At 39.4% G+C, this 19,510-nt stretch overlaps 1 protein-coding gene across 4 annotated transcripts in view; it reads left to right on the top strand.

The window, feature by feature from the left end:
* IDE (insulin degrading enzyme) overlaps nucleotides 1–19,510 on the top strand; it is a 115,752-nt gene that overhangs the window by 76,232 nt on the left and 20,010 nt on the right. For 3 of the 4 annotated variants that reach the window (XM_047701958.1, XM_047701960.1, XM_047701961.1), the window contains exons 12-16: nucleotides 2,769–2,871; nucleotides 5,237–5,359; nucleotides 12,850–12,932; nucleotides 16,180–16,324; nucleotides 18,857–18,967. In XM_047701958.1, coding sequence (XP_047557914.1) covers nucleotides 2,769–2,871; nucleotides 5,237–5,359; nucleotides 12,850–12,932; nucleotides 16,180–16,324; nucleotides 18,857–18,967 — 565 coding nt within the window. Of the gene's footprint in view, nucleotides 1–2,768; nucleotides 2,872–5,236; nucleotides 5,360–12,849; nucleotides 12,933–16,179; nucleotides 16,325–16,817; nucleotides 16,963–18,856; nucleotides 18,968–19,510 lie in introns of all 4 variants that reach the window. The other variant, XM_047701959.1, reaches the window with a different exon arrangement.

Genomic DNA, 19,510 nt, shown 5'->3' with positions numbered 1-19,510 from the left:
TCCTCTTGCTTACCTTTATTGATTTATTTATGATTTTTTATTTATTTACTTGACAGAGAGAGAGAGGTCACAAGTAGGCAGAGAAGCAGGCATAGGGGAAGGGGGAAGCAGGCTCCCTGCTGAGCAGAGAGCCCGATGTAGGGCTCCATCCCAGGACCCTGAGATCATGACCTGAGCTGAAGGCAGAGGCTTAACCCACTGAGCCACCCAGGCACCCCTATAATTTATTTATTTATATTAACATATAATGTATTATTAGCCCCAGGGGTACAGGTCTGTGCCCTGTAATTTATTTTTGAATTGTCTTTCACTGTATGTTTCAGTTCTGAATTCTTCAGTGGTACACTAATTCTTGTTTTGCAAATGTATCCCTCTTTGTTAGACCAGTATTTGATGTTTGCCTTGTTTGAGGGAACTGTGTTCATCTATTTCGTACTTACTTGCTTAGAATAACATTTCAAATGTTACCCATCCACTTTACTTTGGCATACAGCTGTCTAAATCCCTCAGGATTGCCAGTCCCCCCTTATTTCCCCCTTCGTAACCTGAGCATTACTGCGCAGCCGCCAGTGTCTGTTGCATTTTGTGCCAGAAGTCATCCTCCAAAGCCTCTGGCAGTTCTCCCCGAGCTTTTTCACTTTCTCTCAGGACAGAGTTGAAAGTGCTCTTGTTGCAGGGGCTGTGTCCACTCCCAAATGAATGCTTCATGAATGTTTATGAGTTGTCATCAATCTCTTGTACATTGTTCTGATGCGTGGGCTGTCATTCAGGGAGACCAAAGCCACCAGTGTAACAAACTTGTCCAAAATCAGGCACCTTGTGGAAGAGAAGATGGTAATACCACCTGTCTACCAAGTTATTTTACTTCCTAACACAATTTTCAGAGTTCTCCTTGAGACTTAGCCCATTCATTTTTTTAGGAAGTCAGCAGGAGTAGAAGCACTTTCTTGGGCTGAGTCTTAGCAGGTTCTCCCATGTATTGAAAGAAAGTCCTTAACAAACATTACATGTCCTTCATGTGGCCATGTGAGTTCTATATGCACCCTATGTATACCCCTCAAAAGGAATTCTCAAAATGCCAACATGGAACATTTCTTCTGGACACAATAACAGAACTCTTCCATCCATTAAGCCTTATGATTCCTCCCTGTGTTTGTATGGAAAATATTCTTATTCAGCACATGTAAAAAAAATTTTTTTTTTAATTTTTAAAAGATTATTTGTTTATTTGACAGACAGAGATCCCAAGTAGGCAGAGAGGCAGGAAGAGAGAGAGAGGGAGAAGCAGGCTCCCTGCTGAGCAGAGAGCCCTATGTGGGGCTCAATCCCAGGACCCTGGGATCCTGACCTGAGCCGAAGGCAGAGGCTTTAACCCACTGAGCCACCCAGGTGCCCCTTGGCATGTTTTTCGAACTGGTAGTGGTCAGAGGCAGCTAGGCCAGATCAGGAATACCATCAGCTGGGGGATTAGTCAGCCATACTCACAGAGAGGTTAGTCAGATTGCTTTTATCTACCCTACACCAGGCAGTAGGACTAAGTCCAGCTAGCCAGGTAGAGTATTTTGTCTAGAATAAATAAGAAATAGACAGTGGTTCTGATGGTCAGGCATTGGAGTTGCGAAGGTCCAATGAGGAGTAGGAACACATTGAAAATGGATGGGTATTCGGTAAAGGGGAGTTTTCATTGCAAGTAGTGGGCTTTCAGCTGCGAGACGGACATTCAGAGGCTAGAACCAAACCTCTGAGATGATGGGTAAGAACAAGTGGGAGAAGACATAGGCCTTGTTACTTGAATTGGGATGTAAGGGAGAAGTGGGATCAGTGACAGGACTGACCTCATGGCAAGCCATCAAAACTATTGGCCTAGAGCTTCTTTATCCACAAGATTCAAATAAGATTGGTCCCAGACTGGCACTGAGTCTGCTGAGAGGATGGCAGTGATTCCCACTTTGATAATTACAAGGCAGCAGAGGCAGAAATGTCCTTGATGATGCTGCAGGGGACAGGAGTAATGCTGTGGTACAGAGCTGCTTTTGCTATGCTTCTCGTAATCTTCTGTTCACATATCTTTTGACATCATCTTATCTCTACCCTCTCTCCCTGAACTTTTTTTCCTTCTGATTTTTTTTCTGGGCTGTTCCTGTCTTGCCCTCAATGAAAGGTTTTAATAAACCAGAACATAAGTGTTTCTTGGTCTTGTTTTCTTTACCTCTAGAAGTATAAAGGCCAATGTACATGTACTAAATGTAGTTGATGGTAGTCTCTGGCAGGAAAAAAACCCACGGAGCACAAACTTAGCAAATAATAATAAAAGTATGTTTTTGTTTTTTTGGATCTCTGGATGGGCCAATAAGGGTGGGTTGGTTTTTTTTTTTTTTTTTTCTCTTACCATTTTTGTTAACCCCGGGCCTCAGCTGTTCCTGGGAAGGAATACTTTGTTTTGCTTTTTTAAAGACTATTTTTCAACTGACTTGGTTCCATTTTTTCCCTAGCTACTCTTCTTTTAAAATTTTAGTCAGTAGCATTACTCACAAGATTCCTGCATGCTGCTTTTCACATTAAAAATGAAGGGCTCTAGCCAAAGGGTAATAGAGACCTTGATCAGAAGCCTCTATATTTGATTGCCTGTTTTGATTAAGCGTTATTAGATTTACTGGGTCTTAGCATGCTCTTGGATATTATGTACGTTTTCATGACTCAGGTTTTATAAATGCATATATACAACATGAGTTTATAGTGTTTGTTTGGTTTTTCCCACTTACCTTTAGGGTTGCAATAGTTTCCAAGTCCTTTGAAGGAAAAACTGACCGCACAGAAGAGTGGTATGGAACCCAGTACAAGCAAGAAGCTATACCAGATGAAGTCATTAAGGTAGGGTTCGTTCATCTGTGAATAAACTTGATGTGTGAGGGACACACAAGAGCATGAGCTTTCCACATCAACCAACTCACAGCCCAGAGTATGGAGAGTGATGGCCCACGGCTGTCTGTGCTGTCCTGAACAAAATGAACAAGGAGATGGAGAACTAGAGCTGAGATTTTTGCATTAAGAAATGGCACTATGGCCACCTTCTCTTGTGTCTGTTAGATCAGCAGAGCTGAAAGCAGACTCCCGGCTTCACGCACTCAGAGATCACTGAAGTCCAAAGTACACAGAGGAGCAAAACAGGCAAGAAGAGAGGGAAGTAGAGAGCATGAAAGACAGATAACAAGGGCTCCAGAGGCCTTATGGTCATTCTGTGTATACAGGTGGGAGCGGACTCTGGATTCACACTGTCTTCACTTTAGGAGATGCTATATTGTATGCCTCATGTTGTCTTGTTGCTCTTTTTTCTATGTAAGGGAGTTAAAATTCGCTTCAAAACGGGCGTGTTTAGATAGTATGTTACCCCATTCATCAGTAGTCCAGATTTTGTTTCTGAGTCTTTTCTACTTGTCTAGTGTTTTTTCTTTTTTGGTTTTCATTGTCATTTTATCTTTGAGATTGTGTCCTTTATTCATGGGAAGACACAAGAAAGCCTTGCTCTGACTAGATTCTAGTTAAACTTGAGTAATGGACATTTCTTTTTCTTTTTTTAATGATTTTATTTATTTATTTGGCAGAGAGAGATATCACAAATAGGCAGAGAGGCAGGCTGAGGGGGAGGGGGAAGCAGGGAGCCTGATATGGGGCTTAATCCCAGGACCCTGAGATCATGACCAGAGCTGAGGGCAGAGGCTCAACCCACTGAGCCACCCAGGCGCCCAGTAATGGACATTTCTTAAGTATACCTGTGTAATACAGAAAAAAAAAGAAATAGTTTGAGAAAATCATTGCTGGTACTTCTCTGACATGTTCACAACATAGGATGAGATCACTGGAGCCACTCTGTGTGGAAAAATACTCATTTAGCTAAACGATGAGGAATGCTGATCTCCCATGAATTAATCCATAAAACAGAAGAGAACCTCTAGTCACCAAACTCTGATGATAACAAACCTACCTCAAATTTTTAAAAAAGATTTTATTTATTTATTTATTTGAGAGTGTGCAAATGGAGGGAAGGCCAGGGGGTGGGGAGGGAAAGAACCTGACATGGGCTTGATCTCATGACCCTGAGATCATGACCTGAGTCTAAACCCAAGAGTTGGATGCTTAACTGACTGAGCCACCCAGGTGCTGCCTGAATGGGAATTTTTTTTAAGCAAATTTACCTGGGGGATGCCTGGCTGGCTCAGTTGGTAGAGCCCAAGATTCTTTATCTCAGGGTTGTGAGTTCAAGCTCCATGTTGGGTATAGAGCTTACTTAATTTTAAAAACAAAACAATCCAAATTTATCTGGGAGTTTAGCAGTGAAACGATTTACTACATGTTTCCCAGCCCCCACTATTCAGCCATTTGGGAGATTTAAGCTGTTACTCATAAACAATATGGCCAACATCCCCACCATGCTAGTGCCAAAAACATAAACTCAGGGACCAAAATAGAACTGCAGAAGCTACAAGGCTGTGCTAGTTCATCTGGAGAACAAATTACTGAACCCGGATTATTGGCACTTGGTTGCTTTTTTTTTTTTTTAATAATGAAGTCTTATAATAAGAGTCCAACAATCACTGACCTGTGATCTGTCCCACTGAGCTTTCAGAACTAGCCCATCGAGCACATCCAACCTGCAGGTTGTATCCACCCTGTTGCACAATCCAGGCTTAAGACTCCACCTTGTTCTTGACCTTGTGCTTGAATTACTGGTTCACTTGGAAGTTCATATGGTCATCTAGGACAGTTGTGGACCAGGCCCTAAGGAGCAATACTGAAACTTAGTAGTTTTCAGACTACACATAAAAATAACCTAGTGCAGGGAAGTTTTATTCTTCTGTAAATGACCTATTGTCTACCAGTTGCAGTAATATATCCCTATACAATTATTCTTCCTTCTTTAAAGAGCTAGAGCCAATGTGATCTTCATATGGACTAAGTAGTCTCTCATGTTTCTGTAGTCACAGATTGCCCCTTAACCTCAGCCAGTCATTTTGGAAATATGTAAAGGAGAAAGATTACTAAGTATAAAATCTTGATTAGTAACAGAGAAAACAACTCAAGTTTCATGAAAAGCCATCAGTGGATCTTGGGAGTGGAGAAGAAAAGCTGTGTGACATTTATCCCCTTAATACTTGGCTAGATATTAAGCAAAAGGGCTATTTTAAACTTCTGAATCCAACTTTAATTGCTTTTGTGTGTTTTTTCATTATTCATCCAGAAATGGCAAAATGCTGACTTGAATGGGAAATTTAAACTTCCAACGAAGAATGAATTTATTCCCACGAATTTTGAGATTTTATCATTGGAAAAAGAAGCGACACCGTACCCATCTCTTATTAAGGTAACATGTTGGAATGGGTGATTTTTAAATTTAGGCGATATACCTATTACATGGAAGAGACTGGAGAGATGATTTCTTGCATTTGGTACTATGTTGGTTTTGGGAGCTTACATCCTAAGAGCTACCGAAAGTTGTAGAAAGAATAATTGCAAGGAATATTAAGAGGTTAGAAGTGTTAAAGCAAACAAACTACTAAACAATTTAGAATCTAGGGTATTGTTTTCTTTGCAGAAAAAAAGTTAAGTCTGGACTACAATCAGAATTTTTGTTTCAAGATTTTATTTATTTATGACAGAGAGATAGCGAGAGAGGGAACACAAGCATGGGGTAGTTGGAGAGAGAGAAGCAGTCTTCCCGCTGAGCAGGGAGACCTATATGGGGGCTCCATCTCAGGATGCTGGAATCATGACCTGAGCCAAAGTCAGATACTTAACGACTGAGCCACTCAGGCACCTTGTATAACCACAAATCTACTGAAAGTTATTGGCCTACTTTCCATATTCACTGAAGACCGAGTGAGGAAGTTGATATGTGCTGCATCGTTAAAGTTAGAGATAAAGAGAATTTCTAAACCCTGGAAGAGGGCATATCCAAGGGAAGCTGTTGGATTTCCTGCCCTTAAAATTAACTCTCAATTTGTTAGAGTGGCTTTAGGAAGTTGATAAGAACAATGAACTTAGGAAATTAGTAAGTCAGTGAGAACAGTGATTGAGAAATGGGGCTTGTTTTTCTTTTTCAGAATTTTCTCTTTTCATTATTTCACACCTTGAGTAGATTGTGTAGAAAAATGGATCAAATTATTACTGCACATCCTCTTTCCTAAATTCCCTTTCTAAGCTCACCACCAAAGACATACATCTTTTTCTTTTCTTGAAAGCACCTAACATTCAGATCAACTCAGTGAGATAAGAATTAGTGTTTAGAAACTTGAAATTTATCACAAGCAATTAGATTATTAACTAGACAATCATTTTTCCCTAAAAAAGGGAGGAATTCAGATGGCAGAGGAGTAGGGGAATCTAAGCTTGCCTTGTTCCTTGAACACATCTAGATAAATATCAAATCATTCTGATCACCCAAGAAATCAATCTGAGGACTGCAAGAACAAAACCGCAAGTGTACCAGTAGAATTGTGGAAGGTAGGGGCTATGGAGAGTGGATTTGGGGGAGTTAAGAACTGTGGAAGCTGCAGAGGGGAGGGAGCCCTACTTAGGGAGACTACTGCAGGGTATTATAAGCATTGGACCACAAAATCTGAAGTTTTAGAAGTCTCCCGCCACCAGGGTCATGCCTGCCTTAGTGGTGCTCCTGTGGGGGAAGAGGGCAGATACCTAGGAGTGGACAAGGTAGTCTGAGGATCCCGTGGGTTGCAGGGGGAAACAGTTCCCCTCGTTGGAGTACATTTTAGAGTGACAGCAAGGCCTCTCCATGGACAGAAGAAAGGGTGGTACACCAATGTACTGCGCTGTTCCTAGGCGCAGGAGCAGGAACACCAGCTGAGGACAGGGAGACACCAGGCTTTTGGCTCTGCTTTACTATAAACTCTGAACTGCTTCTCAGTCCTGCAGTCCTTCCTGGGACTGGATGCAAACAGCAAAAGTGGGGAGCTTCCCCAGAGGATCAGTATGGAGTGGTGCTGCGGGAGTCCCTAAAATTTAGAGTTTAGAATCCTAGCTGCGCCCTGAGATAAAACAGCTTGGACACAGATAGGGTGAAGGCAGGGATTTGACAGAAGCTAGGGGACAAGAGGGGTGATTGTTTGCTCTTCTGTGAGGGCTTCCTGAAGAGTGGTGGGCACGAGCTTTGCGCTGCAGAGATGAGAGCAGAGTGGAGCCATATCCCCTGTTCTTCCCATCTCCCACCCCATCAACACTGACTGACCTCAGTGAGCTAAACCACACCATCAAGCAGAGATCAGAGTCACTTATACCACCCCCCCACAACACCATACAGGCGCATCTCTACAAGGGCAAATAGACCTGAGAATCAGTGCAGCAGGCCCTTCCCCCAGAAGACCAGCACAAACCCCTTGCATGTACCAAGTCTACAGATCATAAAGTGCTACAGAGCTTCAGCTCTAGGGGCAATAGGATCTAGCTTCTTTTGATAGGCAGACCAAAACACACCTAGGATCTAGTTTGTTATTGTTTTGTTTTTGTTTTTGTTTTTCTGGACAAAATGACAAGATGGAATTCACCCCAAAAGAAAGAGAAGGAAATAGAAGTAACAGTGAGGGATTTAACCAATACAGATATAAGTGAGATGTTTGAACTAGAATTTATTTACTTTATTTATTTTTAAATTTTCTTCATTTGAGAAGGAGAGAGAGAGCACATGAGCAGGGGGGTAGGGGTGGAGGGAGAGCAAATTCCCTGCTGAGCAGGGAGCTGGATGAGGGCTTGATCCTGGGACTCCAGGATTATGACCTGAGTCGAAGGCAGAAGCCCAATCAACTGAGTCACCCAGGCGCCTCTGCACTAGAATTTAAAACAACAATTATAGGAATACTACTTGGGCTTGAAAAAAGCATAGAAGACACTAGAGAATTCCTTGCTGTAGAGATAAAAGAACTAGAATCTAGTCAGACCGAAATTAAAATGGTATAGCCGAGATGCAAACCTGAATGGATGCCATAACAATAAGAATGAATGAAGCAGAGGAATGAATCAGTGATATAGAAAATAGAATTAGGAAAATAATGAAGCTGAAAGAAAAGGGAAAGGTATTGGATCATGAAGGTAGACTTAGGGAACTCAGCAGCTTCTTAAAATGTAATAACATTTCTATCATAGGAGCCCCAGGAGTGATGAGAGAGAAAAAGGGGCAGAAAGTTTACTTGAACAAATTAACTAAAAACTTTCCTAATTCAGGAAAGGATACAGATATTGAAATCCAAGAAGCCCAGAGAACTCCCATTAAATTCAAAAAAGGCCAGGCATCACCTATATATATTATAGTCAAATTCACAAAATACACAGACAAGGAAAGAATTCTAAAAGTAGCAATGGAAAAAAAAGCCCTTAACCTACAAGGGAAGACAAATCAGGTTTGCAACCGATCTGTCCACAGAAACTTGGCAGACCAGAGGAGAATGGCAGGATATATTCAATGTACTGAATGGGAAAAATATGCAGCTAAGAATACTTTATCCAGCAAGGCTGTCATTCAGAACAGAAGAAGAGGTAAAGAGTTTCCCAGACACACAAAAACTAAAGGAGTTCCAGCCCTGCAAGGAATATTAAAGGGACCCTTTGAGAAGGAGAGACCAAAAGTAACAAAGACTAGAAAGGAACAGAAAATCTACAGGAACAATGACCTTACAGGTAATACAAAGGTACTAAATTCATCGCTTTTTTTTTTTTAAGATTTTTATTTATTTATTCGACAGATAGAGATCACAAGTAGGCAGAGAGAGAGGAAAGGAAGCAGGCTCCCCGCCGAGCAGAGAGCCCGACGTGGGGCTCAATTCCACGACCCTGGGATCATGACCCTAGCCGAAGGCAGAGGCTTTAACCCACTGAGCCACCCAGGTGCCCCTAAATTCATAGCTTTTAATAATTACTCTGAATATAAACAGACTAAATGCTCTAATCACAAGACATAGGGTATCAGAATGGATTAAAAAAAAAAAAAGACAAGATGCATACAAATGCTGCCTACAAGAGACTCATTTTATTTATTATTACTATTTTTAAAAGATTTTAATTATTTATTTGACAGACAGCAAGAGAGGGAACACAAGCAGGGGGAGTGGGAGAGGGAGAAGCAGGCTTTCCACTGAGTAGGGAGCCCAATGGGGGGCTTGATCCCAGGACCCTGAGATCATGAACTGAACCACCCAGGTGCCCCACAAGAGACTCATTTCATATCTAAAGACACCTGCAGATTGAAAGTGAGTGGATGGAGAACCATCTCTCAGGTTAATGTATGTCAGAAAAAAGCCAGAGTATCCATGCTTATGTCAGACAAACTAGATTTTAAAACAAAGACTTAAGAGATGAAGGGCATTATATCATAATGAATCTATCCATCAATAAGATTTAACAGTTGTAAATACTTAGGCCCCCCAGTTTAGGGGCATCCAAATATATAAATCAATTAATAACAAATATAAAGTCATTGATAATGAAACAGTGATAGTAGGGGACTTTAACATCCCTCTTACAGAGCAATAGACAGATCATCTAAGCAGAAAATCAAGGAAATAATGGCTTTGAATAACACATTGGACCTGACAGACTTAACATATATTCAGAACATTTCATCCTCAAACATAGAATACACATTCTTTTCTAGTGTATGTGGAACATTCTTTAGAATAGATCATATACTGGATCACACACAAATTGGCCCTTAAGAAGTATAAAATGATCAAGATCATTCCATGCATATTTTCAGAGCACAGTGCTTTGAAACTTGAAGTCAACCATGAAAACATTTGGAAAGACCACAAATACATGGAGGGTAAAGAACATCCTGCTAAAAGAATGAATGGGTTAACCAGAAAATTAAAGAAGAAATAAAAAAGTACATGGAAGCAACTGAAAACGAAAATACCCTAGTCCGAAGGAAAAAATGAAACAAGATGGGATCAGGAGGGAGACAAACCATAAGAGACTCTTAATCTCACAAAACAAACTGAGGGCTGCTGGGGGGAATGCTGGGGTATGGAGAGGGTAGTTGGGTTATGGACATTGGGGAGGGTATGTGATATGGTGAGTGCTGTGAAATGTGTAAGCCTGATGATTCACAGACTTGTACCCCTAGGGCAAATAATACATTATATATCAATAAAAATAATCAAAAAGAAAAAAAATACCATAGTCCAAGATTTTTAGGTTGCAGCAAAGGCAGTCCTAAGAGGGAAACATATTGCAATACAGACCTTCTCAAGAAGCAGGAAAAGTTTCAAAAACGAAAAAAAAAAAAAAAAAAAAAAAAAAAGCGGCAGCAGGAAGAGTCTCAAATGCACAAGCTAACCTTATACCCAAAGGAGCTAGAAAAGGAGCAGCAGATAAAGCCTGAAGCTAATAGAAGAAGGGAAATAGTAAAGATTAGAGCAGAAATAAATGATGTAGAAACAAACAAAAAAACCAGAATGGATCAACAAAACTAAGAGCTTGTTCTTTGAAAGAATCAGTAAAGTTGATAAACCCATACTCAGACTTATGAAAAAGAAAAGAGAAAGGACCCAAATAAATTTAAATGATGAAGAAAGAGATGATAACCGGCACCACAGAAACACAGATAATCAGAATATTATGAAAAGTTATATGCCAACAAACCGGACAATCTGGATGGAATGGATAAATTCTCAGAAATACACAAACTACCAAAACTGAAACAGGAAGAAATAGAAAATCTGAACAGACCCATAATCGGCAAAGAAATTAAATCAGTAATCAAAAATCTCCCAACAAACAAAAGTCCAGGGCCAGATGGCTTTCTAGGGGAATTCTACCAGATATTTAAAGAAGAGTTCATACCTATTCTCAGACTGTTCCAAAAAATAGAATGGAAGGAAAACTCCGAAACTCCTTCTACAAAGCTAGTCCTTGATCCCAAAACCAGATAAAGAGAAGAATTATATGCCATTAAAATGGAGAATTATATACCATTATCCCTGATGAACATGGATGCAAAAATTCTCAAGATACTAGCAAATTGAATCCAACAGTACATTTAAAGAATCATTCACTGCCATCCAGCAATTACACTACTAGGTATTTACCCAAAGGTTACAAAAATATAGGTTCAAAAGGATACATGCACCATGATACTTATAGTAGCATTATCAGCACTAGCCAAACTATGGAGAGAGCCCAAATGCCCATTGATTGATGAATGGATAAAGAAGATGTGGCATATATATACAATGAAACATTACTTGGCCATCAAAAAGAATGAAATCTTGTTATTTGTAATGGTGTGGATGGAGCCAGAGTGTATTACGCTAAGAGAAAGAAGTTGGACAAATACCATATGATATCAGTCACATGTGGAATTTAAGAAGCAAAATAGATGAACATAGGGGGGAGGGAGAAGAAAAAAAGAAAAAAGAGAGAGGGAAACAAACCATAAGAGACTCTTAGAGAACAAACAGGATTAACAGAGGGAGGTGGGTATTAAGGAGGGCATGTTATGATGAGCACTGACTGGGTGTTGTATGTAAGTGATGAATCTCTGAATTTTCCTGAAATTAATATTGCACTATACGTTAACTAACTAGAATTTAAATTAAAAGCTTGAAAAGAAAAAAAATGATCTTTTAATGAGTCATAGGTTAGGTTATTCAAGGAGAAATCTTGTTTACCTCTCCTATTATTTGTTGTTTGTTTTAAATAGGTCTTCTCAAACTAAACTAAGGAGAACATTTCTAACTCTTGTAAGAGTTTCAAGAGTTTTTTTTTTTTTTTAAAGATTTTATTTATTTATTTGACAGAGAGAGATCACAAGTAGACAGGCAGGCAGAGAGAGAGAGGAGGAAGCAGGCTCCCTGCTGAGCAGAGAGCCCGATGCGGGACTCGATCCCAGGACCCTGAGATCATGACCTGAGCCGAAGGCAGCGGCTTAACCCACTGAGCCACCCAGGCGCCCATCAAGAGTTTTTAATACAGTATGAGTGAAGTGGAGAATTAAAGTAGTGGCTTATTTGTTCATCTTTGGTTGTGTTATGTATGACTACATAACAAATTCCTCCAAAAGTTAGGAACTTAAAACATTTATCTCCATGCGGTTTTTGAGTGTCAGGAATCTGGAAGTGACTTAGTTGGGTAATTTTGGCCCAGGGTGTCTTATTAGGTTATAGTCAAACTGTTGGCTGGGCCTTCAGCCTCTTGAAGCTCAATAAAGGATGAAGGATTTTCTTCTAAATTCAGTTGTGTGGTTGTTGGCAGGCCTTTAGTTCTTCAACACATAGGCCTCTCAGTAGAGTTGCTTGACCTGGAAGCTGGCTTCCCCCAAAGTGAGTGATTCAAGAGAGAAAAGTGGGTGATCAAGATGGAAACCATGACGTCTTTTAGAGCCTAATCTCAGAGGTACCATGCCATCCCTTCTGTCCTAGTCTGTGCTCGCATATACCAATCCTGGTTCATTGTGGGAGAGATGACTCTACAGGGAGGTAAATGCCCTTAGGCAGGAGTTGCTGTAGCCTACCTTGGAGGCTGGCAGCCGCACCCTGCTAAGGACTCCTGCATCTGCTTCCCAGTGTTCAGAAAGACAAGAACAGGACAGTGGTATTGGCTTCTCCAGTCTGTCTCTTCCTCTGCTATGTACCCCTTTCCCTCATCAAGGGGGGACAGAAGGGTGATTTCTTTCTGCTGCTAGAATCGGCAGTTTTCTCTTTACACCTTCCCACCTGGTGACCTTCTGAGTATGCTTCAAGGCCATGAAACTCAACATTGCCTCTATCCTACTCCTCTTGAAGAGTAGTTTGAGCTTTTTGCCGAATGTGCCCATATTTTATTAACCGAATTGTTTCTCCATCACAGGATACAGCTATGAGCAAACTCTGGTTCAAACAAGATGATAAGTTTTTCTTGCCAAAGGCTTGTCTCAACTTTGAATTTTTCAGGTATGTTAAATGAATCTAGCTACACAGTTTCTTATAAAAATCAACAATCTCATTCCTAAAAGTTTTCTTTGCTTCCGGGAGGACCCATGTGTAGAAATGGAAGGAACTAGAGTTACATAGCCTGGACCAGGGAGGGCTGCTGCTGGTAAGGGATATTGTAAAAGTCGAGATTGTTAAGTCTTCCTTTGCACTGGTGAGCACACCCTTTAACTGACATGATTTCTGTTAGCCATCTTGAGGACCTTCCTAGCCTTCAAAACTTTGGATCCTGGGGAGGTTGTAGACTTACCCAGAAATTTCATTCAGGAAAAGTTAAATAATTGAGGGTGTTTTCTGTTGTAGCTTCAGTTCTGTATTTCTGAAACTTGCCCAGAGGAGGAGGTGGTAGTTACTAAACCATTTGGAGTCCTTTCCAGCCTTTACATGTCTGAAGCCCTTAGATACTGTTTTCTCTGTTCTTGGCATGGCCACTTAAAAATGATTTAATTAAAAAGGAAGAACATGTTTAGTAACATTTATGAATACTACTGTTGGAATGATTTCACAATATAAATCTGTAGCTCATCTCTGTCTCCTTTTATTTATTTGTATAGTACAGTGTACCATCCAGTTCAAATTTTACTTTGTGAGTTTATACTTAATGATTTTTTATTTAAAATTCAGTGGTGTGTGTTTATGAGATCGGTCATCACATAATAATGTTCACTAATTTTTATTTGATCTACTTGATTTGAAATTAAAACTAAATGCATTTTTAAATGTTTTGGAATAGGGAAAAAGAAACTCTAAATAGAAAATTAGTATTTCACCAACATGTACAGCTGAGCTTGCAGGTGGATGTAAACACTGTATTTTATAGCAGGAGATTCATGGACTTAGCCTGGAACTTCCTGAGATACTTCTCACACTAAACATGAGCTGTCTGGCTATGGCTTGGTGTTGGTAGAGAGCATTACAAAGCTGGTTTTATTTTTTGATATTCAGAGTGATATTTGTAGCACTTTAAGCAGCTTGTCACCACTTTCCCATTTGACTTATATGCTTATGAATTTTTTTTACCTTTTGAGAGACCGTTTGATAGTTTTGCTTCCTGAAATTTCCTCTCTCCGTGTTTTGCTCTTCCTAGAGTTCACACTGTTAGGTTTCTTATGTATTCTGCAAGACATTTTCTGTGTGTGTACACCTTTTAGTATTTTCAGAAACCGGGTTATATTATCCATTCTTAGATACAGTTTTAAAAACTCTGAGCATACAGCACCTGAATACAAAATAATATTATTTTTTAATTAACAAGTGAACCAGAGTTTGAACATTGCGATTTAATCACGTTCTCTCTTAGAGCTCACCAGCGCAGCTACTGTGCATGCAGCATTTTAGGACACTTTTTGCACTTGCGTTCTAAGCTTGAGCCATATGGCTCTGAGCTCCCAGACTTGGCTTTTTCTGGCTTTTCACTTCCACCTGAAATTGGCACAGAGGTGCCTGTGGGTCTAAGTCCTTCCTAGGTTCTCTTTTATTTGATAATTTTGCTTTTGTGAATTGTGCTCTGAGTTTCTGAGCTGTTGTTTGCCTAAAGAAGGAAGTGTGTCGTGTATATAATACAGTACTTTAATTGTACTATATACGGTACTATAATTGTCATGTATATAATACAGTACTTTAAAAACAGTGACAGAGCATCCATTTAGATTTTCCAGATGGAGAATGTTTATGTAGTTACAGAATTTTCTCTTTGATTTTAGTTCTTAGTGGCTAAGCTTCTTCTATTTTTGCTTCATTATCTGGTTTGACAAAATTGTTGCCTTTTCCATCAGTATATTGGTTATATTTACTGTGCTACAGATAGAGTGAAACTTTAATTTGCTGCCAGACAAGCCAAGCAGGCACCTTGGGCTCAGGTCCTTTGCACTGGCTGTTTCCTCAACCAGCCCCACCCAGATATACCCAGAGCCTGTTCCTTTGCTTCCTTCAGGTCTAGGCCCAGGTGTCACCTTATGAGAGAGGCATTGATTATCTTATGTAAATTAGCAATCATCCCACCTTACTACCACTGCCCTTCAATCCTATTCCTCTTACCCTGCTTAATTTTTTTCATAGCACTATCCCCACTTGATATATTAAGATTTATTTTCTCCTCCAACTAGACTATTAAACTCGGTCAGGTCAGTGGCTTTGCTTGATTTTATTCCCAGTACCTAGAGAAAGGCCTAGCAGTAGGCTCTTCTGAGTCATACCTGCTTCCATGTATTACAGTAGTAAGCATGTGGTACACATTTGTTGAGCAAATGACTTTTATTTGTCATAAAGGTAAGCAGTGTCATATAATCAAATGACTTTGTCACTTGTCTTGCATTTGAATCCTAATTCTGCCACTACCAGCCCAGGTGACATGCAGAAAGCTGTGTTTCTTATTTGGGAAATGATTCAAGTTAGGGGATCGCTGTGGTCCTGCTTAGCTTTTGCACTCTCTGATTGTTTCCTCATGTTGGTTGCTCTTCTTCATTTAAGTTTTTATTTTTTTTTAAATTTTAATATTTTTTCCTAGCTCTGTCTGCAGTTATATGGTGGGAATTATCAATTATTTTACTGACAGTGCTGTAACTTTATTGGTTTGTGGGGGAACTCAGATATGAGCTAACATTTCACAGGTATCCGTTTTTCCTGTTTAAGTTCAAAAATCACAGCACACAAACTTCTCAGTCTCATACTCCTGTCCACCCAGAGTATGGCTTGCTTAAAGGGAGGAGGACATTAAATGCCAGATGAGCTCTGTCGGCCATGCCTCCTTTTTTTTTTTTTTTTTTTTTTTTTTTAATTTATTTTTTCATTTTAAGTAGCTAGTGTGGGACTGGAGCTCATGACCCCAAGATCAGGAGTCATGTGACTTCTAACTGAGCCAGCCAGGCACCCCAGCATGCCTTGTTCTTTCATCCTCAACGCAGGCATGCCTTTTGGCCTGTCCCCACTCCTTAGGGGGGATTTCTAATTTGTCAGTCTGACCGCACACCATCTGGGGCAAGCAGTCACTTCTTCCTCCTCGGCACCACCAGAACACATGGCATACTTCAGGCTTCTTTTTCAGACATCTTGTATTTTTTTGCCTCCCGAGAAGAACAGACTCAAGAATTCAAACCATATCTTCAGGAAATGATATTAACCAATGTTCAGTTTCTTGATCCATCTCGAAAGGCCCCATCACATTGGGAAGTAATAAATCAGCTATTTTACTGTCAACATTTTCTTCCAGCCCATTTGCTTATGTGGACCCCTTGCACTGTAACATGGCCTATTTGTACCTTGAGCTCCTCAAAGACTCACTCAACGAGTATGCATATGCAGCAGAGCTAGCAGGCTTGAGCTATGACCTCCAAAATACCATCTATGGGATGTATGTAAGTACCCACGTCTTAGAGCCTTCCACTCATCAACATTTTTTTATATTGATTTGATGGAAGCGTTTTTGATTGAGGGTATGAGTTTAATTTCTTTTTAAAAAAATATTTATGGCTAATCATATTTTCTTATTTAATTTTTCAGTTAGCTCTTATTCTAAGTATTCAGTGATTACATTCACATTATGCAAATTTTCCTTGATTTCTGTTTTTTTTTTTTTTTAACATCTTTCATCAGATTGTCGTATTTTTCTCCTCAAACAAAATGGGACCCTGATTGAGGTTTAGATCTCACCCATTCTCTATGTGAAATCTCAGTCTTTCACAACAGAATAATGTCTTCCTGCCATTGTAAAACATAAGGTTGGCTGATTCTGTTTCCCTAGACATTCAGATCATGAGGCTGCATATCCATACTCTTCGGTCATGTTTCTTCATTACCATGCCACTGCCTGAGGTATCAAAGCATTTCTTTTGTTTTTCTTTTTGTTAGTCGCTACATTTATGCTGATCCTCTCCATTGCAACATGACATACCTGTTTATCAGGTTATTGAAGGATGATTTAAAAGAGTATACATATGCAGCACGCCTCTCAGGTTTGAGCTATGGCATTGCATCAGGGATGAATGCAATACTTGTAAGTAAAATGAAAACCAAAGAAAAGGCGCCACACCATTTAAGTGTTATGTTGAGCTTGGGAAAACTATTAACTTCCGCATTTTTAAATGAGAAGGTTGATGGTTTTTTCCTTGCACCTTTTTAATGATTGAAGAACTCAAATTAGTAGTAGTTCCACTAATGAATGATTCCATAGAGTTTAGTGCAATTTGTGAACATGTATGTGTGCTACATTTATTTGCATGTTCCTCTGCTTGAAATGTTTAACATATTAATTCTGAAAGCATGTTGTTCTTCCCATGTGCTTGCGTGTATTAACATCCTTAAGTGAAAGATATCTGTAGTTACTGTTGTGGTGCTTGAATTTTACTCCTATATAAGCTTCTTTTGTTTTTGCTGACAGCAATAGAAAGCTCCTTTGTTCAAATACATATGATGTTTTCATTTAATTTATTTTGTAGCGTGCACCATTAACTACTTTTAAGTGTGTTTTAAAATAATCATCATTAAAAACATCCCAAAAAATAACTGGATTTTTTTCCCTGAAACTATTTCTGATGTGTTTCAACTTCTGTCTCATTTCCAAATTAACATTCCTTCCATGGCACACATTCATCTTCACTTTTCTTGAAAAAATATTGTACGTTTTAGTAACAACTAAAATGAGAGCATGTGCTGTGTACTCTGTACTCCTCTTTATCAATTCTTATACAAAAGGTTTTAGGGTTTTAAAATTTTTATTTTGCAGTGCTTCCCCCCCCACAACAAGTAAAATTTCTGGTAGCTTTCATTTAATGTGTAAGTATGTACATAACTAACCATTTTCAGAGTCTAGGGAAATTTGAAGCTCAGAGATCAAAATAAATTCCAAATAGAAAAGTAATAATCTATTGTTTATTTTTTGCTCTTGAGTTTTAGTAGCATATTACCATTAAAATGGATTATTTTTAATTCATGACAAAATGAGCTTTCTGCTCATTGTAAATCTAGTTCCCATGGTACATGATGTGGCCTCCATAGTCAATAATGGCCTTCACTTCTGAGATTCTTGCCCGTCATTCTGTGTAAGGTAGAGGCTTTCATAGTTCTTCAGTTGCAGTAGGTCCTCTATTGCTGTGGGTTCCACCGTGTGGAAGTACAATAGGCAGCCCCTGCTTTTCCAGTGTTAGCTTTTGGAGACTATTAAAGTAAATTGTCCCAAGGCAAAAATCCTGATGATACAGACAGTGTGTCTTCGTAGTACATCTGTTTTGCCATTGGCTTTTGATACATCAGGAGAGCTCATCAAACAAGCAAGTGGTGAGACATACGGATCCTTTTAAGGCAACACTGAATGACAAAAATGGCAAAATGCCACAAAAATATACATGCCCACACACAGAATTGGGGCTGTCTGATTTCACCAAAGATGATTTTTAAAAAATATTTAAATATAAACAATTTTGAGACATTCCTAACAGTTCGCTAGATGATAACTACTGGTGATTTTTACCTTCTTACCACGTCTCTAAAAACCACCTTAAGCCTGGCATTCCTTAGAAGTTATTTTTTAAGATTAAACTTATAACACATTCTGCAGTTAATTTTGATTTAATGAGAATTGAATTTTGATGATGTGGTGTGTTCTGCTGTAATCTTGCATCAGGTGAGTTTTCTGATTATTGCCTTTGTTTAAGAATAACAAAATTAGGATTTTGGGTTATTAGTAAATAAAGATGTAAATAAAGATGTTCTCTTCCTAAGTTAAATTATATTTATGAGAAGATAAATTAGTTGAATTTCTTCTTCACTTTTATTTTAATATACCTGGCTTTGGATTTTCTCAGTGTTTAAAAATCAAGCTTAAACTGTTTATTTGGAAGGTTTTTTTGTGATATTTTTAGACTTCTAATACTCTAAACTCTTTTTTGTAGCTCTCGGTGAAAGGTTACAATGACAAGCAGCCGATTTTGCTAAAGAAGATTATTGAGAAAATGGCTACTTTTGAGATTGATGAAAAAAGATTTGAAATTATCAAAGAGGCAGTAAGTTTTCTGAACTCACTTTTGTAATCTTGTTGTTCATAAGGTGGTAATTTTGCCTTATTTCGAACATTTTTAAGAGTAGAGGAGGGAAAGCACTGCTAACCCTATGGCAGGCCTCTCACTCTGTCTTTGCTAAGTCCTTTCCTCTACCCAGAAGTGACCCCTGGTGACTCGGGGACACCTGACCCTCAAGAGCTGGGGATGTTGCCGCACTGACTTTCAGAGAGAAGCCTGAGGTATACCTAGTAGCTGCGAGAGACCCCTTGAAACTTTCATCCCCCCTCCACTTCAGAAGGACACATGATTCTTCAGACTGAGGTCTGCTTGTCATGAGAACCTTGTCACATGAGTGCAAACTATTTAGGCTTGAGGTGTCTTTCAGTTAAACTCAACTCATAGTTGGCCTGATAATGGAAATAGGGGATAGATAACAGTTTTAAAAGCCAAACTGTGACCTTAATTGTACACCAAAAGAAAAATCACCATTGGGGCGCCTGGGTGGCTCAGTGGGTTAACCCTCTGCCTTCGGCTCAGGTCATGATC

This window comes from Lutra lutra, chromosome 14 (genome assembly GCF_902655055.1).
Source record: "Lutra lutra chromosome 14, mLutLut1.2, whole genome shotgun sequence".
NCBI lineage: Eukaryota > Metazoa > Chordata > Mammalia > Carnivora > Mustelidae > Lutra > Lutra lutra.
Note: the sequence above shows the minus strand (reverse complement) of the source record. Positions and strands in the feature narration are given on the sequence as shown.